The following is a 27773-nucleotide window of genomic DNA, read 5'->3' as shown; positions in this document are numbered from 1 at the left end:
CTCTCTGTCCCTCAGGACATGGATTTGAGAGCCACACCATGCAGCCCTCTCAATATCTCAAGGGCTGTCACAGGGAGGAGGGAGAAAGCTTGTTTTCTCCTGTTCCACTGGCCCTCAGGACCTGAAGCCATGGCTTCAAATTACAAAAAAGAGATTCCGACTCAACTTCAGGAAGAACTTTCTGTCAGGAAGAGCTGTTTGACAGTGGGAAGAAATCCCTCAGGAGGCAGTAGACTCTCCTTCCTTGAAGGTTTTTCAGCAGAGGTGGGATGGCCATCTGCCATGGATACTTTAGCTGAGATCCCTGCATTGCAGGGGGTTGGTCTAGATGACCCTCAGGGTCCCTCCCAACTCTACAATTCTGTGATCCTATGATTTAAAGTGCTTCCCTCTCAATTCCCAGAACCCTTCACAAACTACATTTCCCAGGATTGTTTGGGGGGAGATACGTTTTTTAGAAAAGGCATGAGGAACATGAAGTCTGCTTTCCCCAATTTCCTGGGAACCAAGAACGGGAAGCTGGTTCTACTGCAACGTTTGATGGTGAAAACACTACGTTTCCCGGCACTGTACAAAAGGAGCTCTCGGCGCCCTAAGCCGCGGGGTCAAGATTCCTCCAAAAATCCGACAGCATCCGATTCACTCCAAAGTGGTGCCAAAGGCAGGGGGGAAGGCCCTCTGCAACATTTGGTGGCAAAAACACTACGATTCACAGTGCGCCACAAAATGAGCCCAGTAGCTCTTGCTCAGCAACGCTGAGTCCACAATAAGCTCCTATGCGGAAGTACGCCAAGGGTATAGGAGAACAAATGGCCCACTCAGAGGAGCTTGCAAGCTCAAAATGGACACAGAGGCCTGCTGGACTGGGCCAAAGGCCTATTTGCTCCCTTGTCCTGTGTCCCATGGTAGCCATTGAGTTGTCTAAGGTTATTTGTGGGGCATAGGAATCCGTTCAATTTTCTTTTTCCTTTTCAAAATATAGTCCAGCCCCCCACATGATCTGAAGAATGGTGGACCGGCCCATGGCTGAAAAAGGTTGCTGACCCCTGCTCCATGGGCTGCTTCCGCAATGGAGCTTTTTCACTTTTAATTTAATAGCAGTCTGCATGGTAAACATCATGCTTCCTTTTCTTGTTCAACCTCTGCTTTTGCTCAGAAAAAAGATCCTTTTAAAAAACACAACAAAACAGTCGTGTAAGAACCCATCATGCAGCTTGTTCAGCGCACTGTTGGGCTGGTTATTGTCTGCAGAAATTGCTCCAGACCAGGGGTCAGCAGACTTTTTCAGCAGGGGGCCAGTCCACTGTCCCTCAGACCTTGTGGGGGGCTGGACTGTATTTCAGGGGGAGGGAAATTCCTATGCCCCACAAATAACCCAGAGATGCATTTTAAATAAAAGCACACATTCTACTCATGTGAAAACACGCTGATTCCCAGACTGTCCGCAGGTCAGATTGAGAAGCCGATTGGGCCGCATCCGGCCCCCGGGCCTTAGGTTGCCTACCCCTGCTCCAGACCTTCCCCTCTTTATGGTCCATCTCACCTCTCTAGGAATCAGTCCCAACACTTTAACACTTCACTTTCAAAACACCATTGCCTCTATATACAGTGGTACCTCTAGTTGCGAGCGGGATCCGTTCTGGAGGCCCGTTCGCAACATGAATAGAACGCAACCCGCAGCGGCACGTTTCTGCATGCGTGGGCTGCAATTTGCCGCTTCTGCGCATGAGCGTGACATCATTTTGCACATCTGCGCAAAATGTGCGAGCAGCCAAACCCAGAAGTAACCCTTTCCGGTACTTCTGGGTCGCCGTGGGACGCAACCTAAAAAAAGGTATCATGAAGTAAACGTAACATGAGGTATGACTGTACATGACTTTTCTTCCTTGCCTAAACCACAGTTTATGGTGGAGAAGGGAAATATGATCAGGAGCTTAGCAAAAGGTAGGTGTGTTTAACCCTTTCACACATAGGTAAAGGTAAAGGGACCCCTGACTGTTAGGTCCAGTCGTGACCAACTCTGTGGTTGCGGCGCTCATCTCGCTTTATTGGCCAAGGGAGCCGGCATACAGCTTCCGGGCCATGTGGCCAGTATGACTAAGCTGCTTCTGGCGACTCAGAGCAGCGCACGGAAATGACGTTTACCTTCCCGCCGGAGCGGTACCTATTTATCTACTTGCACTTTGATGTGCTTTCGAACTGCTAGGTTGGCAGGAGCAGGGACCGGGCAATGGGAGCTCACTTCGTCGCGGGGATTCGAACTGCCGACCTTCTGATCGGCAAGTCCTAGGCTCTGTGGTTTAACCCACAGTGCCACCCGCGTCCCTTTTTCCTTTCACACATACTGCGGTTCAAATGAAAACCATCATTCACCACACACGCACACAATCACACACATTCAGGATTTCCCTCCTGGCTACAGAATATTATTTGGGTTCCAGAAATCTGAAAGCAGCATTGCTCTTCCGCTTGCAGCTTAAATCAACAATGGCTGTGTGCTGAATCTATGTGAAGCACCTCAGGATACTCACGGCATGGTGTATTTATTTAATTTAAAGTTTTTTATTTATACAACAAGAAAAACAAGCAAACAAAACACACAAATACCAAAGGGAGGGGAGCAGAATTTAACTTCCCTCCTCACATTTTAAAGTATTCTCCAGTTTTTGCTCAGTTCCTCCTCCCTTTTGCCTCACCCCGCTCCCACTGTCAGTATTCTTGTTCTTATTTATTATCATTATTAGCTACAGACACTGCAAACCTGACTCTGGGGGCAGCCATCTTTTTTGTAGGCTTCCCTTGAGGAAGAGACAAATAAGGCCTGCAGGCTATGCTTTTCCTATTGAACCAGTGGGGCAGCTTCCACCATATATAAAACCATAATTAAACATTAAAAAACTTTCCTTATATACAGGGCTGCCTTCCGATGGCTCAGGGGTCAGATAACTCCATAGCTTCAAACATTTGTCCGATGAACATAGGAGCGTCCTAAGGAAAAGCAGGACATTCCGGAATCAAATCAGAAACTGGGACGGCTTCTGCAAATCCAGAACCGACCCTGGAAAATGGGGAAACTCGGAGGGTCTGCATTTATTTAAGCTAACCTTCCCCATGGAAGTGAGCAAAATCTGTTTCTGCGAAAGCAGGTTGAGAATTGCACTGCTAGCCGGGAAGAATGGCAGATGAAGCTGATGGACTACATGGAATTGGCGGAAATGACTGGCAGAATCTGAGACCAGGGAGAAGAGTCGGCGGAAGAAGATTGGAAAAAATTCAAAGTATATTTACAGAAATATTGCAAAATTAATGAATGTTAGAAGAGTGCTGGAATGAAGTTATGTGGTTTTAGCAGAAATGTTATAAAGAATTAAGTAAAAATTGATTGTTAAGGGGTTAAAGTGGAAAATTTAAAGTTAGATTGTGTTAAGATAGATTTTAGAACAAAAATTGAGAAAGATGGAAAGGATTTGCTGAAATAGCTAATTGAACTAGAATACAAAAAAGGGAGGTGTGAGGAGGTCGATGAAACTAGTAAATGAAAGGTAAAGATATGGAAATATTGGATGTGTTTTTAAATGTTTTTGTTTTTCTTGTCGTTTGGTGGTAATGTTTATTTGTTTTTTATTTGTTTTTTCTTTTTATTTTTGATGTATTGTCTGTTAAATTTTTTATTGCTTCTTTTTCTTTTTCTGTAACTACTAAACTTTTAATAAATATTATTTTTAAAAAAGAGAGAGAGAATTGCACTGCTAGACTTAGACAGAAGGTTGTTTAACCTATCTGCCTTAACTTTAGATACCGGGGCAGCTGATCTTTTGGGTTCTTTGCTTTCCGAAACAGATGACGCAGCAGCTTTCAAAAAGCAAAACTAAATATGACACCCAACTCTATCTGTTGATGGATGGCCATCCTGACTCGGCCCCAGACACACTGACCAGATGTCTGGAAGCTGTGGCTGGATGGCTACGTGGGAGCCGGTTGAAGTTAAATCCTTCGAAGACAGAGGTCCTGTGGCTGGGACGGGACGATATGGGATTGGGGGGGCAACTCCCATCTCTTGCGGGGGCGCAATTAGTGCCAGCACCGTCCGTTAAGAGTTTGGGTGTAATCTTCGACACCTCCCTTTCCATGGAGGCGCAGACTGCAGCTACAACAAAGGCGGCATTTCTCCATCTCCGCCAAGCTAAGCAGTTGGCTCCTTACCTCTCTCGCCCTGACCTAGCCACTGTGATCCACGCGACGGTCACCTCCAGACTGGATTATTGTAACTCGCTCTACGTGGGGCTGCCCTTGAGACTGACCCAGAAACTCCTTACGGGGTCTTCGCTGCGAGATCACATTCACCCGGTGCTATACCAGCTGCACTGGCTCCCGGTGGAGTACAGGATCAGGTTTAAGGTGCTGGTTTTAACCTTTAAAGCCCTATACGACCTAGGACCCTCGTACCTACGGGACCGCCTCTCCTGGTATGCCCCACAGAGGAACTTACGGTCCTCAAATAAAAACATCTTGAAGGTCCCAGGCCACAGAGTGGTTAGGCTGGCCTCAACTAGAGCCAGGGCTTTTTCGGCCGTGGCTCCGATCTGGTGGAACACTCTGTCACAAGAGACCAGGGCCCTGCGGGACTTGACATCTTTCCGCAGGGCCTGCAAGACAGAACTGTTCCACCAGGCCTTTGGCCAGGGCACAGCCTGACTCCCTCCATTGGCAATCTTCGCAGAGCTCTGGTACAATGGTTGCCAGTGGCTTGAATTAATTAATTTTATAATGAATGATTTTAAAGTGTTGTTTGTACTGTTTTATTGTTGTTAGCCGCCCTGAGCCCGGCTTCGGCTGGGGAGGGCGGGATATAAATAAAATTTATTATTATTATTATTATTATTATTATTATTATTATTATTATTAATAATAATAATAATCTTGTTTGTGTGGTGGGTCTATACACCAAGGAAGCAAGCAAGCAAGCAGACCAACTCAAGGTAAGGTTTCTATAGCCTGTTCTAATCTTGTTGTCTTCATTTCAACTCTGCTTAGCGATATGCGCCTTTCATTCCATGACCTTTAGGTCTCTCTGCTGACAAAACTCCCCGCTTCCCGGTCCACCCAACTTTGGTCCATAAAAGTTTATGCCAAAATAAAGTGGCCTGTCTTAAAGGGGACCGGGAGGGTTTTGTTGTTTTTCCCTCAACAGATAAATACAGGGCCACCCCTCCGGAATCCCGAGGCATTTGTTTCCACAAATCAGGACTGCGGTCACGATTTTGTAAACTGCAAAACGAAACCACATTCCACATTCGCTTGTGATCACTGTTGCTTTTGTTCGGCTAATTGCGTATTTTAAAAGTGCCCAGTGTTTTGGGAGCAGGCAAGGCTGCGATTCCTAGCAACGACAGGAGCAGATCATAGTATTTTGGTGAACGAGAAGAATCTGCACACACACCATACATTTAAAACATACTAAAAAGGTAAAGGTACCCCTGCCCGTACGGGCCAGTCTTGCCAGACTCTAGGGTTGTGCGCCCATCTCACTCAAGAGGCCGGGGGCCAGCGCTGTCCGAAGACACTTCCGGGTCACGTGGCCAGCGTGACATCGCTGCTCTGGCGAGCCAGAGCCGCAGACGGAAACGCCGTTTACCTTCCCGCTAGTAAGCGGTCCCTATTTATCTACTTGCACCCGAGAGTGCTTTTGAACTGCTAGGTTGGCAGGCGCTGGGACCGAACAACGGGAGCGCACCCCGCCGCGGGGATTCGAACCGCCGACCTTTCGATCGGCAAGCCCTAGGCGCTGAGGCTTTAACCCACAGTGCCACCCGTGTCCCCTCCCAATAATCCTGTGAACCAGGCGTAGGCGACCTAAGGCCCAGGGGCCGGATACAGCCCAATCACCTTCTAAATCCAGCCTGTAGACAGTCTGGGAATCAGCGTATTTTTACATGAGTATACAGTGGTACCTCGGGTTATATACGCTTCAGGTTACATACACTTCAGGTTACAGTCTCCAGTAACCCAGAAATAGTGCTTCAGGTTAAGAACTTTGCTTCAGGATGAGAACAGAAATCGTGCTCCGGTGGCGCGGCGGCAGCAGGAGGCCCCATTAGCTAAAGTGGTGCTTCAGGTTAAGAACAGTTTCAGGTTAAGTACGGACCTCTGGAACGAATTAAGTACTTAACCCGAGGTACCACTGTAATGTGTCCTTTTATTTAAAATGCATCTCTGGGTTATTTGTGGGGCCTGCCTGGTGTTTTTACATGAGCAGAATGTGTCCTTTTATTTAAAATGCATCTCTGGGTTATTTGTGGGGCATAGGAATTCATTCATTTTTTCCTTTTCAAAATATAGTCCGGCCCACCACATGGTCTGAGGGATGGTGGACCGGCCCACGGCTGAAAAAGGTTGCTAACCCCTGCTGTGAACTGTAATTTACCATTCATGGACCTACAATTCTAGCACCTTTATCAAACTACGGTTCTGATCATTATTTTTTTAGGGTGGGCGAGTGTCTGGTGTGTCCTGAATCTTGCAAACGGACAACTTTGTTTAAAATGTTGGCATTTCTGCTATTCTGACTAGATGTATTTAATGTATGAGGGACGCGGGTGGCGCTGTGGGTTAAACCACAGAGCCTAGGGCTTCCCGATCAGAAGGTCGGCGGTTCGAATCCCCACGATGGGGTGAGCTCCCGTTGCTCGGTCCCTGCTCCTGCCCACCTAGCAGTTCAAAAGCACATGAAGTGCAAGTAGATAAATAGGTACCACTCCGGCGGGAAGGTAAATGGCATTTCCGTGTGCTGCTCTGGTTCGCCAGAAGCGGCTTAGTCATGCTGGCCACATGCCCCGGAAGCTGTACGCCGGCTCCCTCGGCCAATAAAGCGAGATGAGCGCTGCAACCCCAGAGTCGGCCACGACTGGACCTAATGGTCAGGGGTCCCTTTACCTTTACCTATTTAATGTATGTATTTTAGTGCATTAGCTTTCATAGAATCAAAGACTCTTAGAATTGGAAGGGACCCCAGAGTCATCTAGTTCAATCCCTTGCCATGCAGAAATCTCAGGTTAAAGCATACATAGAATCATAGAATCATAGAGTTGGAAGAGACCACAAGGGCCATCGAGTCCAACCCCCTGCCAAGCAGGAAACACCATCAGAGCACTCCTGACATATGGTTGTCAAGCCTCTGCTTAAAGACCTCCAAAGAAGGAGACTCCACCACACTTCTTGGCAGCAAATTCCACTGTCAAACAGCTCTTACTGTCAGAAAGTTTACCCCCCGAATGTTTAGTCGGCATCTCCTTTCTTGTAACGTGAATTGTAGAGCTGGGAGGAAGTTATACAACCCCCGAGCCAAGGAGATGAGTAACTATACAACCTTTGGAAGACATCTGAAGGCAGCCCTGTACAGGGAAGTTTTTAAATGTTTAATTATATTGGAAGCCACCCAGAGTGGATGGGGAAACCCAGTCAGATGGGCAGGGCATAAATTACTATTATTATTATGGACGCAGGTGGCGCTGTGGGTTAAACCACAGAGCCTACGACTTGCCGATCAGAAGGTCGGCGGTTCGAATCCCCACGATGGGGTGAACTCCCGTTGCTCAGTCCCAGCTCCTTCCAACCTAGCAGTTCAAAAGCACGTCAAAGTGCAAGTAGCTAAATAGGTACCGCTCCGGTGGGAAGGTAAACGGCGTTTCCATGTGCTGCTCTGGTTCACCAGAAGTGGCTTAGTCATGACCCGGAAAAACTGTCTGCAGAGCGGACAAACGCCGGCTCCCTTGGCCTGTAAAGCGAGATGAGCGCCGCAACCCCAGAGTCGTTCACAACTGGACGTAAGTGTCAGGGGTCCTTTACCTTTATGCACAAGGCGGTTTACAAGATGAAGAACCAACAAAATAAATAGAACACATCTTACAACAGTCTGTCCCAATACAAAGTCAATAATAAAAAATATGACTTAAAATAAACAACAATATTCAACAATTCATTAGAATATAATAATACACAATAAAATAAATTCTCAAAATACCAGCAAAGAATAATTAAAGAGAAATCCCCCTCAACCATTATTCTAAATAATTACTAACTTATTATCAGCAGAAATAACAGCTGCAAATTCCTGCATTGCAGGGGGTTGATGATCCTTAGGATCCTTTCCAACTCTACATTTCTAGGATTCTATTGTTTGTAAGCCGCTTTGGCATTTCTTTGAATGAAAAGCGGCATAGAAACTGAATCAATCAATCAATCCAGTGGTCAGGTCCCGGAGCAGTGTGGGGCAAAGCGAAGCCCGCTTGCCCTTGAGAAGTTGGTTCTTCTAATCCTCTCGGCCCGGCGTCTCCTTTCCCCTCTCCAGGTTCCCATGGGGCTTAAGCCTGCGCGCAACGCCCAGCAGGGGCCGCCCTGAGGCCGAGCGAGGGCCGGCTGCAGCAGCAGCAGCGGCGGCGGCGAAAGGGGAGGCGAGAAGTCAGCGGACGAGTCCCGGGGAAGGGAGGAGGAGGAGCAGGAGGAGCAGGAGGCGTTGCACTGCAGCACCAGCAGCTCCGGACCAGAGAGGAAGGAAAGGGGAGAGAGAGAAAGACGCGCGCTCCGCGAAGCAGCCGGAGGAAGTGCCGCCGGCTCCGGATCGCAGCAGCTCCTCTGCCCGCCAAGGCCGTCTCCAAGCCAAAGCTCCCCACCCTCCCGGCGCCGCGGTCCCCCCGTGCGCAACAGGGCGCGCGTCATGGCGCACCGGGGTGGCCGGGCGCTCGCCGCCTTCCTCCTCGCTGTCACGGCGGCAGGTAAGCGCGGCGGGGGCTGGAAAGTCAGCAGCGCGCTCCGAGCCTTCCCTCTCTTTTTCAAAAAACCAGGCTTGCCGTCCTTAGCCCCGCTTTTCCTTAGGAGGGAGAGAGGCGCGCAGACTTGCTTTCTTGGGTAGGCAGGGGGAGCGCTGCGCTCTTGGGAGGCGTTGGTACCGGCTTGGAAGCGCACGAGGGGGGCGGCAGAGACCAGAAATAAACTGGGTGGAAGGAGCCGTCTGGAGGTCCCTGGGGGAAATGTAGATTTCTTTACGCGCGCCTTTCCTTCCCCCCAAAGAGGGCGAGGACCAGATTTCCAAAGCGCAACGTTTTGGGCTCGATCGGGCTGCAGTCCCTAAGCACTTGCGCTTGAAAGTATGGGAGGCTGAAACCAGGGGCGCTTACTTGCGAGCATGGAGGGCCAGGGGATGCCAGTGAATAGGGCAATATTTAGAAGCCGATGGTTTCGTTTGAAGGGATGGTTTGGAGTGAATGTGGCCGGGCCCATCATCTCTCCAGGTTCCTCGAAGGAGGGTGCGCGCCTCGTGGACGGGGGTGGGGCACTTATCGACAAATATTTGGCGGAGAAAGAGGAGAGGTGGTGTGGGAAATCGAAACTTAAGCGTTGCAGAGGTGGCTCTCTTGCTGGTGAGAGCAGGAATATGAAGCAAAGGGTACTGTACCGTGCCCAGAGTACCAGTGGCGTAGCGTGGGTTGTCAGCACCCGGGGCAAGGCAAGTAACCCGTGGATTTGCGCCCCCTAACCCTAACCCCCAGATGTTGCGCCCGGTGCGGCCGGCCCCCCCTGCACCCCCCACGCTACGCCACTGCAGAGTACTCAGCAAATTGCAATGGACACTGGGTTTTATTTCGTCTCTGTTAGGTAGGTATGGCTAAGTTGGCTGCCTCCTTGTCAGGGGATAGCAGCTAAGAAGCAAAGGGTTAAAAAAAGTCCCTAATTTTCCCTTCTATGAAGTGTCAAGAGTTGTATACCTGTGAAAAGTTGAGCTGGGGGGGGCGCAGTCATTAATAGCAGAGGGCTATTTCATAACTTTTGTAAAAGGCTACATCTAAAGTGCCTGCGTCCAACATATATTTGCAAATGCACCTATTGTTTTGGCGTGTTAGTTGAAAAGACAGGATTGGCTGCGCGTCAAGTATTAATTGGGTGGCAAACTCTCACTTAGCTGCTGTTTATTCCATTTATACATGGATCAGTGCCACAGTTAGCTTCTTTCCTTGTGTTGCTACAAATATCCTATCCTTCCTAAACCCAGATCAGTTTTCAAAATATTCATTAGGCTATTTTAAATGCTATACTTAAACATAGCAACATACCAGATACCTATGCAAACCATATAACTGTAAATAAATCCCTTTTAGAATCATGACATTTTAGAGTTTGGAGATCATTGCAGACGGTTGGACTAGACGACTACCATTCTATGAGTCTATAACTCCCTATTTAGTGTACTTCTGAGAAAACACGAGTAAATCCTAACATAAAATATTAGCGTTGCACTGCATGATTTCCGTAATTGGTTAACAGTAGTAGTCACAACATTACCCAGAAATAGTAGGCAAACAACATTCATCTCTTCATCATGTAGGGCAGGCATAGTACAGCAGCACAAACAGAGCTGTGAAGACTGTATTCCATGAGCTAAAAAAATATGTTTGTACCCATGTTGTCCCATTTCTCTTCAAGTTTCTTTGGTAATCCTTTTGTGTACGCATGGGTTCACCATTCCCTTTGGCATCCTGTCTCCGCCACCACTTTTTTTGTTTCGTAGAGATTCCATGCTGGGAAAGCTGAATTGTAACCTTATAGGTAAAGGTAAAGGACCCCTGACAGTTAAGTCCGGTCGCGGATGACTCTGGGGTTGCGGCACTCGTCTCGCTTTACAGGCCAAGGGAGCCGGCGGTTGTCCTCAGACAGTTTTTCTGGGTCATGCGCCCAGCATGTCTAAGCCACTTCTGGCGAAACCAGAACAGCGCACAGAAACGCCGTTTACCTTCCCGCTGGAGTGGTACCTATTTATCTACTTGCACTTTGACGTACTTTCTAACTGCTAGGTTGGCAGGAGCTGGGACTGAGCAACAGGAGCTCACCCCGCTGCGGGGGTTCGAACCGCCAACCTTCCAATCGGCAAGCCCTAGGCTCAGTGGTTTAGACCACAGCGCCACCCGCATCCCACTGCCACCTGCATCCCATAACCTATAGATTATGCCCATTGGATAAATTGGCCTAAATCTGTTCCTGCTTCCCCTCGCCCCTTCTTTTTCATAATTTTTTTGGCTCATGCAAAGCTTGATGACGGATGAAAAACTAAACCCCCAAACACTGGAGTGCCTCCCCCAAATACCAGGAAAACCTTTTCAGCAACTCCTTAGACTTCTGAGATTTCAGCAGGTGTTGCCTGCATACTTTCAAGCAGACTGCTCCATAAGGGTTAGAGATTTGCTTTAAAAGGTGGGGTGAAAACTGCAGTCCTATACACACTTACCTGAGGATACATTACACTGAACTCAGTGGAGCCAGCTTTTGAGTCAGCAAAGCTGACTTCAAGCTCGCAGTACCATATTATTGGGCTTTTCTGTGCTTCTTTGAAGCATTCAGCTTTAGAGGGAAGCAGCCTGGCTGCCACAGGCAGACTCAGGAAAGGGCAAAATTTATTTGGTCTGAAGTACAGTGGTACCTTTGTTATCAAACCTAATCTGTTCCAGGAGTCCGTTTGACCCCCGGAACCATTCGAAAACCAAGGTGTGACTTCTGATTGGCTGCAGAAGCTTCCTGCACTCTGTTGGATGTTGGTTTCCGAAAAACGTTCGCAAACTGGAACACTCACTTCCGGGTTTGCGGCTTTCGGGAGCTGATTTGTTCTGGAGCCAAGCCGTTTGACAACCAAGGTACCACTGTATTGGAGTGGTTCGGGCCAGCCAGCCCCAGAACTGGAGTTTCTCCCAAGCAGTACTAAAAGAATGGTTCACTTTGTATTGGAAGTTTTGCGCAGTTTATCAGGTCAGTTGCCGTCACCAAAGCAATTTGCTTTCAGGGTCCAAAAATAGTAAAATTCCATTGCTCACCGAAGGCGACTGTCACAGTGCAAAGTACGCAACCATGAGATGTTTTTCCCCCTTAAGAAACAGGGGGTAGATGCATTGGCCTACCTACAACATCCAGTAAATAATTGAAAGCAGCCAGTGTTACAGCAGAAGGTCAAAATGTTCAACATACGATTCGGAGAATTACCTTTACAGAGTAACTCAGTACAGGGTTTTGTTCTTGAAGGGAGCTTGGGAGAGAATGACGCCTTGGTTGCTGGTTGGCAGAACCGCCACAGCATCATAGAATTATAGAATCATAGAGTTGGAAGAGACCACAAGGGCCATCGAGTCCAACGCCCTGCCAAGCAGGAAACACCATCAGAGCACTCCTGACATATGGTTGTCAAGCCTCTGCTTAAAGACCTCCAAAGAAGGAGACTCCACCACACTCCTTGGCAGCAAATTCCACTGTCAAACAGCTCTTACTGTCAGGAAGTTCTTCCTAATGTTTAGGTGGAATCTTCTTTCTTGTAGTTTGGATCCATTGCTCCGTGTCCGCTTCTCTGGAGCAGCAGAAAACAACCTTTCTCCCTCCTCTATGTGACATCCCTTTATATATTTGAACATGGCTATCATATCAGCCCTTGACCTCCTCTTCTCCAGGCTAAACATGCCCAGCTCCCTTAGCCGTTCCTCATAAGGCATCGTTTCCAGGCCTTTGACCATTTTGGTTGCCCTCCTCTGGACACGTTCTAGTTTGTCAGTGTCCTTCTTCAACTGTGGTGCCCAGAACTGGACACAGTACTCCAGGTGAGGTCTGACCAGAGCAGAATACAGTGGCACTATTACTTCCCTTGATCTAGATGCTATACTCCTATTGATGCAGCCCAGAATTGCATTGGCTTTTTTAGCTGCCGCGTCACACTGTTGGCTCATGTCAAGTTTGTGGTCAACCAAGACTCCTAGATCCTTTTCACATTTACTGCTCTCAAGCCAGGTGTCACCCATCTTGTATTTGTGCCTCTCATTTTTTTTGCCCAAGTGCAATACTTTACAGAGAGAAGCAAGGCTGGGATCTTTAACAGGTGTGTAAAAGAAGGAATTTTGGCAACTCCTGCAGCCAAGCTGGTGCCAAATGTCTTGCTCTGCTTTCCTTGGAACCACATCAGTAAGAACGAGAGGGGGTGGGTCTTGTCATCTGGGCAGCCCAGGACCTCCAGACACAGTGCCCAGACCAGCACCCCAGGGAGGTCACTTCAGTGATTCTAATGCAGCAGTTTGGCTTCACCCTCGGAGGCACACTCCATTGTCTCCTGTGATGCCAGCAAGTGGATTTATACTGGACCATCCCCACAATAGGACGCGGGTGGCGCTGTGGCTTAAACCACAGAGCCTAGGACTTGCTGCTCAGAAGGTCGGTGGATCGAATCCCCGCGACGGGGTGAGCTCCCGTTGGTAGGTCCCTGCTCCTGCCAACCTAGCAGTTTGAAAGCATGTAAAAGTGCAAGTAGATAAATAGGTACCGCTCCAGCGGGAAGGTAAACGGCATTTCCGTGTGCAGCTCTGGTTCACCAGAATCGGCTTTGTCATGCTGGCCACATGACCCGGAAGCTGTATGCCGGCTCCCTCAGCCAATAAAGTGAGATGAGCGCCGCAACCCCAGAGTCGGCCATGCCTGGACCTTTACCTTTACCTTTTATCCCCACAATATTCCACGTCATTGGTTTTCCTGCTATGTTCCCCCAGGTTAACCATGTTCCTGCTGTCAAGAGGGCCGTACTTGCACTGTACAGTCTTCATCACACTCTAAAGGTAAAGGTAAAGGTACCCCTGCCCGTACGGGCCAGTTGTGTCCGACTCTAGGGTTGTGCGCCCATCTCACTTAAGAGGCCGGGGGCCAGCGCTGTCCGGAGACACTTCCGGGTCACGTGGCCAGCGTGACGAAGCTGCTCTGGCGAGCCAGCGCCAGCGCAGCACACGGAAACGCCGTTTACCTTCCCGCTATAAAGCGGTACCTATTTATCTACTTGCACTTAGGGGTGCTTTCAAACTGCTAGGTGGGCAGGAGCTGGGACCGAAAGACGGGAGCTCTCCCCGCCGCGGGGATTCGAACCGCCAACCATGCGATCGGCAAGTCCTAGGCACTGAGGTTTTACCCACAGTGCCACCCGCGTCCCTTCCTCACACTCTACAATTTAGCTAAACACAGTTAGTCGCAAGCAGCTCGCTCAAAACAAGTCGCTGAACTTGTTTGGGGCTGCAAGCTGTCTCCAAGGCAGCACCATCAAAGCTGTGCTTTTCGTTTTCCCGGTGCCTGCTTTCTGGATCTTTTCGACAGCGGTGGCAGGCGGCGTCTCCCCATTCTGATGCTTGTTGTTGCATGGTTTTGTGGTTGCCTGGAAACAGAAAGGCTTTCCTGCTTGTTGACATAATTTGCGATAATTTGCCCTTTCCTTTGTTCCGGCAGTATTTATTGTTGTACAAAACAACCTGGGGACCCAGGACTTTTAAGCGAGTCTTGGGACAAGCCCAGCTTGATGAAAGGTATCCAGCGGCTTCCACTGTCACAAAGTATTTTGCAAGCTCACTTGAACCTCGTGCTTTGCTTCAGAGCGCAGTTCCTGACAGCACAAGCCCATATGGCACTTTGTCAAATCTTCCTCTCAGATAATCAGCTGCTGTGAGTGGATCACTCTGTCCTTATAAAGTCATACTTTGGGTTACAGACGCTTCGGGTTGCACGTTTTCGGGCTGCACAACACACCGAACCAGGAAGTACCGGAACAGGTTACTTCTGGGTTTTGGCGCATGTGCAGAAGCACTAAATTGTGCTTTGCGCATGCGCAGAATCGCAACCTGCATGCGCAGAGACACGGCGTTGCAGGTTGCGGACGTTCGCAAAATGAGCGTCCGCTGTATTGCATTCAGGCTTTGTCAGAGATCCGGTTCCTTTTTTTCTTGTTACCACAATGCATGTATAGACACCTGCTGGTGAAGGACAGAATTGTAGGGTTGGAAGGGACCCCCCCGCCCCAAGGGTCATCTAGTCCAACCCCCTGCAATGCAGGAATCTTGACACGCAGCCCTCCATCCATTTGATAACTTTTCTTTTTTTATATAATTAATTTTTATTCAGTTTCCAATATACATTTTATCCAAATTTAACATTTGCATTATACATAAACATCTTTTGGACTTCCCTCAACCTATTTGACAATTCTCCATACTATCACTACATCTCACATTTCTTAATTTTATGTTGCACTTTACCTCTCTTAATTTTAACCTATTTTTCAAACAACATTTCAATCAGTCCTTTTCACAAAGCTTCTTGAAAGCCAACAAGCCTTAGTTGCTCCTCACATACATTTTTGATATATTCTGTAAATTTATTCCAGGCCTCGGAAAATCTCTGATCGCGTTGGTTCCTTATTTTCCCAGTCAATTTGTCCATCTCTGCATATTCCGTCAACTTCATTCTCCATTCTTCCCTAGTCGGCATTTCTTCCTGCTTCCATTTCTGGGCCATCAAGATTCTTGCTGCTGTCATTGCATACCTGAACAATTTCACATCATTCCTGCTAATATCATTCCCTACTATTCCTAATAGAAATGCTTCTGGTTTCTTAATAAAAGTATATTTCAACATTTTCTTCATCTCATTATAAATCATTTCCCAAAAGCACTTCACTTTCTTACATCATTTGATAACTTTTCATGCACCTGACAAAGTGTGCAGTAAAACGGTTGCACCTTCAGTGTGATCCGAAGTGGGTGAACTCAGCTATGTCAGCCTGGATAGCTCAGTTGGTTAGAGCGTGGTGCTGATAATGCCAAGGTTGCAGGTTTGATCCCTGCATATTCCTGGATTAATAATAATAATAATAATTTATTTATACCCTGCCCTCCCCGGCCAGAGCTGGGCTCAGGGCGGCTAACACCAATAAAATCACAGCAAAAACATAATAGGGAAAAAAGGGGGGGGCAATTTAAAATACAGGTTAAAATGCAATTTAAAATGCAGCCTCATTTTGAAGTAGCTGATAAATCAAGACCATAAGGGGAGGGAAACATAAGGGTCAGACGGAGTCCAAACCAAAGGCCAGGTGGAACAGCTCTGTCTTGCAAGCCCTGCGGAAAGATGTCAAGTCCCTGGTCTCATGTGACAGAGCGTTCCACCAAGTCGGGGCCAGTGCTGAAAAGGCCCTGGCCCTAGTTGAAACCAATCTAACCTCCTTGAGGCTCGGGACCTCCAAAGTGTTGTTATTTTGTGAATCTCAAGGTCCTCCATGGAGCATACCAGGAGAGGCGATTCCGTAGGGACCGGACTAGATGTTCTTCCGGGTCCCTCCCTACTTCAATTCTATGATTGTTTTCGGTTTTCTAAATAACCAAGTTATTTTGCAAAGAGCCATCTCCTTGCAATCCAAAATAGCATTTTAATCTTTCTCCCCTGGACTTTTGAATAGTTTAAAAGTGGTAGCCTAGATCCCATTCTGGGGTTTAGCTTCAACTCAGTTACTTGTAAGAAGCAGCAGCTGTTTATTACTTACCACCTGACTTTATGGCATCCTCTGCACGCGGAATGACTTTTGGCACCATGCAATTCTTGCTTAGTTATCCTGTAACTTTATAGGTCCAAAATTCACCAAGGAAGTTGCAGGCCGCTTTAAGGACACTTTAGCCTTTTGTGAACCTTGCTTGCGTGAAAAGGCGTGCAAACTTTCCTCCTTGCCCCTACTTACCTGGACAGTGCAAACAGTTTAGAATCATAGAATCATAGAGTTGGAAGAGACCACAAGGGCCATCGAGTCCAACCCCCTGCCAAGCAGAAAACACCATCAGAGCACTCCTGACATATGGTTGTCAAGCCTCTGCTTAAAGACCTCCAAAGAAGGAGACTCCACCACACTCCTTGGCAGCAAATTCCACTGTCGAACAGCTCTTACTGTCGGGAAGTTCTTCCTAATGTTTAGGTGGAATCTTCTTTCTTGTAGTTTGGATCCACTGCTCTGTGTCCGCTTCTCTGGAGCAGCAGAAAACAACCTTTCTCCCTCCTCTATGTGACATCCTTTTATATATTTGAACATGGCTATCATATCACCCCTTAACCTCCTCTTCTCCAGGCTAAACATGCCCAGCTCCCTTAGCCGTTCCTCATAAGGCATCATTTCCAGGCCTTTGGTTGCCCCCCTCTGGACACGTTCCAGTTTGTCAGTGTCCTTCTTGAACTGTGGTGCCCAGAACTGGACACAGTACTCCAGGTGAGGTCTGACCAGAGCAGAATACAGTGGCACTATTACTTCCCTTGATCTAGATGCTATACTCCTATTGATGCAGCTCAGAATCGCATTGGCTTTTTTAGCTGCCGCGTCACACTGTTGGCTCATGTCAAGTTTGTGGTCAACCAAGACTCCTAGATCCTTTTCACATGTACTGCTCTCAAGCCAGGTGTCACCCATCTTGTATTTGTGCCTCTCATCTTTTTTGCCCAAGTGCAATACAGTTTATTGGCTGTAAGTCCTACCTTTTAGTGAGCTTTTATGAGATCAGCAGGGAAACCTGCTGACCCAAGGCTTTGCGTTATTTTCTCTTTTCACCATGACACTTGGATCTTAAGATTTTTATTTTGCCTTGATTTTGTGGAGGGCAAATAGATACCTCTTTCCTTCTTGAATTAGAAAGCCCAGCTCTGACCGCATGTAGTCGGTTGTGACTTGCCTGAATTGGGAAAAATGAAACATAACAGTGGTACCTCTTCGTTTCGGTTTTTTTTTTCTTTTTAAAAACAAAAACTAGTGGTGTTTCAAGAAGCTTTGTAAAATCTGAGAAGTATTGTTAAAAAGAAAATATAGGGGTAGAAGGATGTATTTTAAGGCAATACCAACCGTTGAAATGTGTAATTAAAAATTTGGACACAAATGATTGTCAGAGAAGCTGGGGGGAGTCATAAAGAGATAATTTGTGAAACTTTGATTAGAAACTATATACATTTGTATGGAAAATCAATAAAAAATATTATTTAAAAAAAAAACACCAAAAACTGCTTCTTATACAGTGGTACCTCAGGTTAAGTACAGTGGTACCTCGGGTTACATACACTTCAGGTTACATACGCTTCAGGTTACAGACTCCGCTAACCCAGAAATAGTACCTCGGGTTAAGAACTTTGCTTCAGGATGAGAACAGAAATTGTGTGGCAGCAGCGGGAGGCCCCGTTAGCTAAAGTAGTGCTTCAGGTTAAGAACAGTTTCAGGTTAAGAACGGACCTCCGGAACGAATTAAGTACTTAACCCGAGGTACCACTGTACTTAATTCATTCCAGAGGTCCGTTCTTAACCTGAAACTGTTCTTAAACTGAAGCACTACTTTAGCTAATGGGGCCTCCTGCTGCTGCTGCGCCACCGCGCAATTTCTGTTCTCATCCTGAAGCAAAGTCCTTAACCAGAGGTACTATTTCTGGGTTAGCGGAGTCTGTAACCTGAAGCGTATGTATCCCAAGGTACCATATTTCAGGGCAGATTTACAAACCTTTGGATAAACATAATAAATAAAAGCACAATCAGAAAACAACACAAGCCTTTACAAAAGCCCAAGAGAATGAAAGGGTGTCTGCCTGGGACTGAGCCTCCCGGGGGGGGGGGCGAGGGGGGAGAGAGTTTAGAAGATAGGAGTGGTATGCAGAATAACTCAGCTGGCATTGCACATGACTGCTCCTAAGGAATGGGTGTGTGCATGTGTTGTTTTAAATTATATTTATTTCATTTCTCTGTTTTTTTAAAAAAACATTTTGACAATACAAATCCAATATTACAATAAACAAAAATGTTTTGACTCCCTCCCCCCTCCCCTTTTGCGGTTTCTTATTTTATTTTAATTTATAACCCTGCATTTTCTTCATTACTCCAATTATTAACTACGCCTTGGTTTCCTTTTAAGTTTCATTTTAACTGTTTGGTTTAAGTTAATCCTACTAATGAACTTTGGTGCGTACAATAGCATTTCAAATAATCTACAATTATCCCCCAGTCTCTGGTGAAGTTTCTCCCTTCTTAGTTCCTTATTGCTCCCGTTAACAGTGGTACCTCGGGTTACAGACGCTTCAGGTTACAGACACTTCAGGTTACAGACTCCGCTAACCCAGAAATAGTACCTCGGGTTAAGAACTTTGCTTCAGGATGAGAACAGAAATCGTGCTCCGGCGGCACAGCAGCAGCAGGAGGCCCCATTAGCTAAAGTGGTGCTTCAGGTTAAGAACAGTTTCAGGTTAAGAACGGAGCCCTGGAACGAATTAAGTTCTTAACCCGAGGTACCACTGTAGTTTTATCTGCCACTCTTCCTTGGTCGGTACAGAATCTTCTTTCCATCTGCGCAGGTGATTCTTCTGACTCCTGTAGAGCTGGGGAACAAATCTGGGGATCCATTTCTGATCGATGACCTCCAGGATCAGTTTAAAAAAAAAACAACCCACATTTCATCAATGATAGCCTGTTCCACCCCCCACCCCCACTATGTTGTAATGTATATTATATATACATTAAACATACATATAAACAAACAAACAAACAAACATATAAACATTATATATACATACAGTGGTGCCCCGCAAGACGAATGCCTCGCAAGACGGAAAACCCGCTAGACGAAAGGGTTTTCCGTTTTTCGATGCGCTTCGCAGGACGAATTTCTCTATGGGCTTGCTTCGCAAGACGAAAATGTCTTGCGAGTCTTGAGATTTTTTTTCGCTCCCCACCCCCTTTTTCTAAGCCGCTAAACCACTAATAACCTTTTAGCAGCTAATCCGCTAATCCCTTAAGCCTTTAATAGCCGCTAATAGCCACTAAACCGCTAATCCGCTAAGCCGCTAATAGGGTTGCTTCGCAAGACGAAAAAACCGCTAGACGAAGAGACTCGTGGAACGAATTAATTTCGTCTTGTGAGGCACCACTGTACATTAAACATACATATAAACAAATAAACATTATATATACATATATGTTTGTGTGTGTGTGTGTGTGTGTGTAGTGATTGGTATCCCAAGTCTACCCAAGATTATATCCCTCTATATAGAGGTGAGGTGGGTAGCAATTTTTTTTTGGGGGGGGGGAGACACCTGCCATCACCTCTTGACATCTTTTCAGCCCTTGGCAGAATATGTTTTAATTTTACAGGTGTTTCAGCGTTACAAGTTTCCTGCATTGCAAGGGATGGCACTAGGCCAGCGGTTCCTAACGATTTTTTGGGCTATGCCCCACATAAAGGTAAAGGGTCCCCTGTCCATTAGGTCCAGTTGTGGCCAACTCTGGGGTTGCGGCGCTCATCTCGCTTTATTGGCCGATGGAGCCGGCGTACAGCTTCCAGGTCATGTGGCCAGCATGACTAAGCCGCTTCTGGCGAACCAGAGCAGGGCACGGAAATGCCGTTTACCTTCCCACTGGAGTGGTACCTATTTATCTACTTGCACTTTGATGTGCTCTTGAATTGCTAGGTTGGCAGGAGTAGGGACCAAACAACGGGAGTTCACCCCGTTGCGGGGATTCGAACCGCCGACCTTCTGATCGGCAAATCCTAGGCTCTGTGGTTTAACCCACAGTGCCACCTGTGTCCCATGCCCCACCTAAGCATCTCTAAAACCTTGATGCCGCCCCACCCCCGGTGACATATAGTTCTGACGTGGAGGAAGCCTAAAAGGCCATTCACTGTTAATAACTCATTCTTTGACCCCCCCCCCCCCTTAAAAATCAGATTGTCCCACTGTGGGGTGTGTGCCCCATGTTGAGAACCATGGGACTAGGCGTCCCCATTCTATAATTCTATGATCCCATGATGCTAAGTTTCTCATCTGTGGTAGAATTTGCAATGGGTGCTTGTAGCCTGTTGTCAGTTTCACTGTTATAATAATAATATAATAATAATAATTTATTATTTATACCCACCCATCTGACTGGGCTTCCCCAGCCATTCTAGGCAGCTTCCAACAAAATATTAAAATACCATAAAACATCAGACATTAAAAGCTTCTCTAAACAGGGCTGCCTTCCGATGTCTTCTAAAAATCTAGTAGTAGTTGTTCTCTTTGACATCTGGTGGGAGGGTGTTCCATAGAGCGGGTGCCACTACCGAGAAGGCCCTCTGCCTGGTTCCCTGTAACTTGGCTTCTCGCAATGAGGGAACTGCCAGAAGGCCCTCAGCGCTGGATTTTAGTGTCCAGGCTGAATGATGGTGGTAGAGACGTTCCTTCAGGTATACAGGACCGAGGCCATTTAGGGCTTTAAAGGTCAGCACCAACACTTTGAATTGTGTTCGGAAACATACTGTTGTGTTTGGCTATCTGTTGACACACTCCTGTTGTCGCTGGGCTTTGGCACGGCTTCTGTAGACGTCCGTGATGCTAGAGGGAGAGGCATGAAAATATTAAACAGGTAACCTAACTCCTATGGGCCAAAGCAAAACACTATATTTCTGGTGTTGGCCTTCTCACCTGTCTCTGCTACACACAGAGACACATTCTTCTATACACAGAGAAAATAGATTCCCTGCTATATATGCACACTCTTAGCCACTCAGCCACCATAGTGGCAAGCAGTCCCTCCCCGTCCCCCGCAGTTTTACATAGGGGCAGCTGTTTCCTGCAGAAACCACACATGTGTTCACATGCCCTGTACATAAATGAGATACCAGCACTGCGTGTCTAGAAACGAACTCTCAACACTCAGCAATACAGTGGTTCTTTGGTTTAAGAACAGTCCTGTTTATAAACGATTCGATTTACGAACTCCGTAAAACGTCCCGGTTTGCGAACTTTACCTTGGTCTAAGAACGGAAGCCGAATGGTGGAAGGGCACCGGCGGCGGGAGGCCTCATTAGGGAAAGCACGCCCCGGTTTAAGAATGGACTTCCGGAACGGATTAAGTTCGTAAACTGAGGTACCACTGTACTTAATAATTCTGGATCTATTCTGGTTCCCGCCAGAAAAAAATGTTGCACTTTGCTTTCACCCCCGTAAGAAATCCATTGCTATTCTTTAAAAAACCTTAGATGACTAGTTGTGTGCCCCTTTTCTGGATAATGGTTCTTCAAATCCCTGTGGGCTGCAACTGAGATTTAACTGTTAAGGCATTTTCTTTTTCTCATGCACTCGAAAAAAGCTTGTTAAACGCAGGACCGGCGTGCCTTAAGAAACAAACACTCCACTTTGAAAAGCAGGGTGGCAAAGAATAATTTAGAAGGATTTGATGCTATGAACTGTTGTCTTAATGAGATCAAAGCTCATGCTGAGATGAAAAGCTACAAAACGAGCCAGTTGCCTCATTATGGGTTTAAATTCTGAACTAGTGCCCTGTTGCTGCTTTAATGTACAGGCGGGTGACAGCAAACTAAACAATTTCAGAAATCGGAAGCCTGGCTGCTGGAACCTGAGGGCACTGTGGTGACATGAAAAGAATAATCATTCAATAAGTTCAGCATTTAGCAGCATGGCTTTTGAGCCCACTTGAGAACCCAAACTGTTTGCTTTTGCAGTTCTTTTTGGAGTTCCCCCGCTATAGAGCTGATATCTTGAGTTCTTGGGGTCAGTAGAGGAGCAATTCCACCTCCTTTGTTTGGCAACCATTGAGAAACCATCCCTTTAAAACCGCTTTGGACAGAATGGAAACTGTATGGAAGGACGGTACTGTCTCTCAGGCCAGTACTTCCCTCAGACTGAGACAGGGCTCCACGATCTTTTCAGGCTCAAGGGCGGAACATTCCGGAAATATAAGGAACCGTCACAGTCACCAAAAAATGTACCCATTTCACAGAAGAAGGATGTTGTTGTTCAGTCATTTAGTCGTGTCCGACTCTTCGTGACCCCATAGACCAGAGCACGCCAGGCACTCCTGTCTTCCACTGCCTCCCGCAGTTTGGTCAAACTCATGCTGGTAGCTTCAAGAACACTGTCCCACCATCTCGTCCTCTGTCGTCCCCTTGTCCTTGAGCCCTCCATCTTTCCCAACATCAGGGTCTTTTCCAGGGAGTCTTCTCTTCTCATGAGGTGGCCAAAGTCTTGGAGCCTCAGCTTCAGGATCTGTCCTTCCAGTGAGCACTCAGGGCTGATTTCCTTCAGAATGGATAGGTTTGATCTTCTTGCAGTCCATGGGACTCTCAAGAGTCTCCTCCAGCACCATAATTCAAAAGCATCGATTCTTCGGCGATCAGCCTTCTTTATGGTCCAGCTCTCACTTCCATACATCACTACTGGGAAAACCATAGCTTTAACTATACAGCAGGGGGAGAGATCAGCTCATCAGCACACAGCCTCTAAGACTGTCCCCGCAGTGAGAAAACTTCCCAAATTAAATCCCAATAAGGAGAGAGAATTCAAAGAATTAGTGGAACAACTTTTGAAAAGTGTCTGGGGGTGAAATAAGGGAGTCCACTCTAGAGCTGGTCAGAACCGCTTGGGGAAAATCAGACTGGAAAGAACCAGGTACAACTAAACCTTTAGTCTCAGAGTATATGGGCATAGAAGGGATCCAAGAATAGTAGAGCTGGAAGGGACCCCAAGGATCATCTAGTCCAACCCCCTGCAATGCGGAAGCCCCACGTTGGGCAAAAGATTCCTGCAATGCAGGGGGTTGGCCTAGATGACCCCCAGTGTCCCCTCCAACTGTACAGTTCTTTGATTCTCATACAAATGCTGTGAATGGCCTGCATCTGAGGGGCTGCGATGACCCCCTAAGTTGCATCCTGCAGGGATGAATGCCTCACCCTGAAGAGAGACTGCTTCCCATCACTCATTTGGTTTTGACCACCAGGAGCAGGAAGAAAGTAAAGAAAAATCTGTTCCAGGATATGTTTCCTTCTTTTTAAAATTTTTATTAAATTTTATTTAACATAATTATTGCAAAATACATACAAATACATACATGCACATATTTTTCAGATAAGCACACATATATAAAAAATGGGGGGAGAGAGAAAACGAAGAAAAGAAAAAAGGAAAAATAAGAAGAAACATTGGAAGAAGAAGAAAAATGGGAAGAATTTCTTCCAAATTTATTCTACAAATATCTCAATACTAAAATTTCATTGGTTGACTTCCATCACTTGCACTGCACTTCCTATATACACTTTAAGCAAATTTGTATCCGTTATTCCGTATTTTTCCCACACAATCTCATACAAATATACAGTGGTAGCTCAGGTTACAGATGCTTCAGGTTACAGACTCCGCTAACCCAGAAATAGTGCTTCAGGTTAAGAACTTTGCTTCAGGATGAGAACAGAAATCGTGCTCTGGCGGCAGCGGGAGGCCCCATTAGCTAAAGTGGTGCTTCAGGTTAAGAACAGTTTCAGGTTAAGAACGGACCTCCGGAACGAATTAAGTACTTAACCCGAGGTACCACTGTACTAAAGGGACGCGGGTGGCGCTGTGGGTAAAAGCCTCAGCGCCTAGGGCTTGCCGATGAAAAGGTCGGCGGTTCGAATCCCCGCGGCGGGGTGCGCTCCCGTTGCTCGGTCCCAGCGCCTGCCAACCTAGCAGTTTGAAAGCACCCCCGGGTGCAAGTAGATAAATAGGGACCGCTTACTAGCGGGAAGGTAAACGGCGTTTCCGTGTGCGGCTCTGGCTCGCCAGAGCAGCGATGTCACGCTGGCCACGTGACCCGGAAGTGTCTCCGGACAGCGCTGGCCCCCGGCCTCTTGAGTGAGATGGGCGCACAACCCTAGAGTCTGTCAAGACTGGCCCGTACGGGCAGGGGTATCTTTACCTTTTACCACTGTACTAAGTTGCATCCTGCAGGGACAAATGCCTTGCCCTGAAGAGAGACTGCTTCCCATCACTCATTTAAGGATTGGACCACCAGGAGCAGGAAGAGACTAAAGAAAAATCTGTTCCAGGACCTTTTTCCTTCTCCCTGCTCTGCATGGGCACCAGGGCACACTAGCCATCAGCAACAGGAGGGCATCTTCCGCACATATATTTTCCAAATACACTCTAGGTGGTTAGTTCTGCCCCACTGAAGCCAGCTTGTACCTTGCCCTATTATTGTGACTCACAATTGCTACTGTGATAGGAATTTTACGGTCTTAAATATATGGTAATGTTCATAAGTGTACCAACCAACCACATCAGCACAGGAAGGCCAACCTGGAACCATTTTGATTCCTAAACTGACCAAATCTTTTCTCTGCAAGGTCAAAATGGAAAAGCCTCCCCACTGTCTTTTTTTTTTTTAAGATATTTATTGAAATTTCAACATGTTACAAAAATAAGAAAAAAGAAAAAAAAATACAAAATAAAACCAGTTAAAAACAAATCAGTCTTTCCATATCTTGTCTTTCATTTGCTTGTTTCCCTGACCTCCTCACACCTCCCTCCCTTGTATTCCAGATCAGTTAGTTAATTCAGCAAATCCTTTCCCTCTTTGATTTTATCTTAATCTTTTATCTTAATATATTGTAGCTTTAGATTATCACCTGTTAACAGTCCATTTTTACATATTCCTTTATAACATTGCTGCTAAAAAACCACTTAACTTCAATCCAACATCATTCTAACATTCATTAATTTTGCAGTGTTTCTGTAAATAGTCTTTAAATTTCTTCCAATCTTCTTCCACTGACTCTTCTCCCTGGTCTCGGATTCTGCCGGTCATTTCCGCCAATTCCATATAGTCCATCACCTTCATCTGCCATTCTTCCAGAGTGGGTAAATCTTGTGTCTTCCAAAACCTCCCCATTGTCTTTTCCTTCACAAATCCTGTCTTAAGGGTATGTCTGTGTTTGAATAGGGTGTGAGCCTGTGACCTGGCCCAGGAACTAAGTATTTATCATTACAGAAGACTGGCCAGGCTCCCCAGGCAATCCAATCAAGTAACCTGCCAGACAGAAGATAAACAACAACAGGAGAAAAACAATATTAAAATTTCTGTTTTAGACCGCCTTTTCTGTGATGTAGGTATGATGTATCTGAGGGGTGGTCTTAGGTTACACCCCTTCTGTGATGTATGTATGATGTTTCTGGGGGTGGTCTTGATCTTGGGTTGTTTAGTCGTTCAGTCGTGTCCGACTCTTCGTGACCCCATGGACCAGAGCACGCCAGGCACTTCTGTCTTCCACTGCCATCCGCAGTTTGGTCAGATTCATGTTTGTAGCTTCGAGAACACTGTCTAACCATCTCATCCTCTGTCGTCCCCTTCTCCTTGTGCCCTCCATCTTTCCCAACATCAGGGTCTTTTCCAGGGAGTCTTCTCTTCTCACGAGGTGGCCAAAGTATTGGAGCCTCAGCTTCACGATCTGTCCTTCCAGTGAGCACTCAGGGCTGATTTCCTTAAGAATGGATGCGTTTGATCTTCTTGCAGTCCATGGGACTCTCAAGAGTCTCCTCCAGCACCATAATTCAAAAGCGTCAATTCTTCGGCGATCAGCCTTCTTTATGGTCCAGCTCTCACTTCCATACATCACTACTGGGAAAACCATAGCTTTAACTATACGGACCTTTGTTGGCCAGGTGATGTTCTCTGCTTTTTAAGATGCTGTCTAGGTTTGTCACTGCTTTTCTCCCAAGAAGAAGGATAGGCAGTGCTCAAACGGGCAAAACACACACAATGCCCCGAACTACCAAAACACAGGGGAAAACAAACAGGCAATACCCCACCACCATATTGGGGGGGGGGGTGCTCAGCACCAAAATAATAAGGAAAGCAATATACACCATTCCCCCAAAAAACACCCACACACAGACCCGCCCCAACACAACAGGGATTCCAGCAGAGAATGACAAGAAAGAAGATGGGGTGTTGGTTGACCTACACTTCATTTCCAGTCAGTCCAACCACTGTCCCAAAAAATATAAATGGCAGCCACCAAGGAGAACAGGTGCTTCAGGCAATCTGTTCGATTGAGCATACACCCTGATTTGTTGGCGCAAAGTTTGCAAGGAGGTTAGACAGCATCAACTATATTTTGATCATTCCTTCTGATTTGCTTGTGGGGAGGTTAGACGATTCTGCGCCAAGGAGTTGTTTTTGTGTGTATGTGTGTGTTTTCAAATTTTCAAATTAATTTTCCAAATTTATAACAAACAGATAGAAAATAAAAAAACAAACCAACAAACTTCTATCCTGATTATAATAATTCCACTTTTGTTAACATTGTTAAGTGACTTTCTCGAATCCCCCTGGCTGAGTTTCCATATAAATCATTGTAACAGTTTTCCAAAACTATGTTCACATACTTGGTCAATTAACATCTTACTTTCTCGGTCCAGTATATCTGAAGGAGCGTCTCCACCCCCATCGTTCTGCCCGGACACTGAGGTCCAGCTCCGAGGGCCTTCTGGCGGTTCCCTCACTGCGAGAGGCCAAGTTACAGGGAACCAGGCAGAGGGCCTTCTCGGTAGTGGCGCCCGCCCTGTGGAACGCCCTCCCATCAGATGTCAAAGCGATAAACAACTACCTGACATTCAGAAGACATCAGGGAAGTTTTTAATATGTGACATTTTAGTGTATTTTTCATCTTTGTTGGAAGCCGCCCATAATAATAATAACAATAATAATAATAATAATTTATTATTTGTACCCCGCCCATCTGGCTGGGTTTCCCCAGCCACTCTGGGCGGCTTCCAACAAAGATGAAAAATACACTAAAACGTCACACATTAAAAACTTCCCTGAACAGGGCTGCCTTCAAATGTCTTCTGAATGTCAGGTAGTTGTTTATCGCTTTGACATCTGATGGGAGGGCGCTCCACAGGGCGGGCGCCACTACCGAGAAGGCCCTCTGCCTGGTTCCCTGTAGCTTGGCCTCTTGCAGGGAGGGAACTGCCAGAAGGCCCTCGGCGCTGGACCTCAGTGTCCGGGCAGAACGATGGGGGTGGAGACGCTCCTTCAGATATACTGGACTGAGGCCGTTTAGGGCTTTAAAGGTCAACACCAACACTTTGAATTGTGCTCGGAAACGTACTGGGAGCCAATG

The 27773-nt window shown here is 46.7% G+C and overlaps 1 protein-coding gene across 1 annotated transcript in view; it reads left to right on the top strand.

Moving 5' to 3' along the window:
• Positions 1–8415: 8415 nt before the first annotated feature.
• Positions 8416–27773, top strand: part of PARM1 (prostate androgen-regulated mucin-like protein 1) — a 44372-nt gene continuing 25014 nt past the window's right edge. Inside the window, exon 1 of the mRNA XM_083407964.1 lies at positions 8416–8771. Within this exon, the coding sequence (XP_083264090.1) occupies positions 8714–8771 (58 nt within the window). The 5' untranslated portion in view covers positions 8416–8713. The remainder of the gene's footprint in view (positions 8772–27773) is intronic.

The sequence above is a fragment of the Podarcis tiliguerta genome (genome assembly GCF_965153285.1).
Source record: "Podarcis tiliguerta genome assembly, chromosome: 13".
Taxonomy (NCBI): domain Eukaryota; kingdom Metazoa; phylum Chordata; class Lepidosauria; order Squamata; family Lacertidae; genus Podarcis; species Podarcis tiliguerta.
Note: the sequence above shows the minus strand (reverse complement) of the source record. Positions and strands in the feature narration are given on the sequence as shown.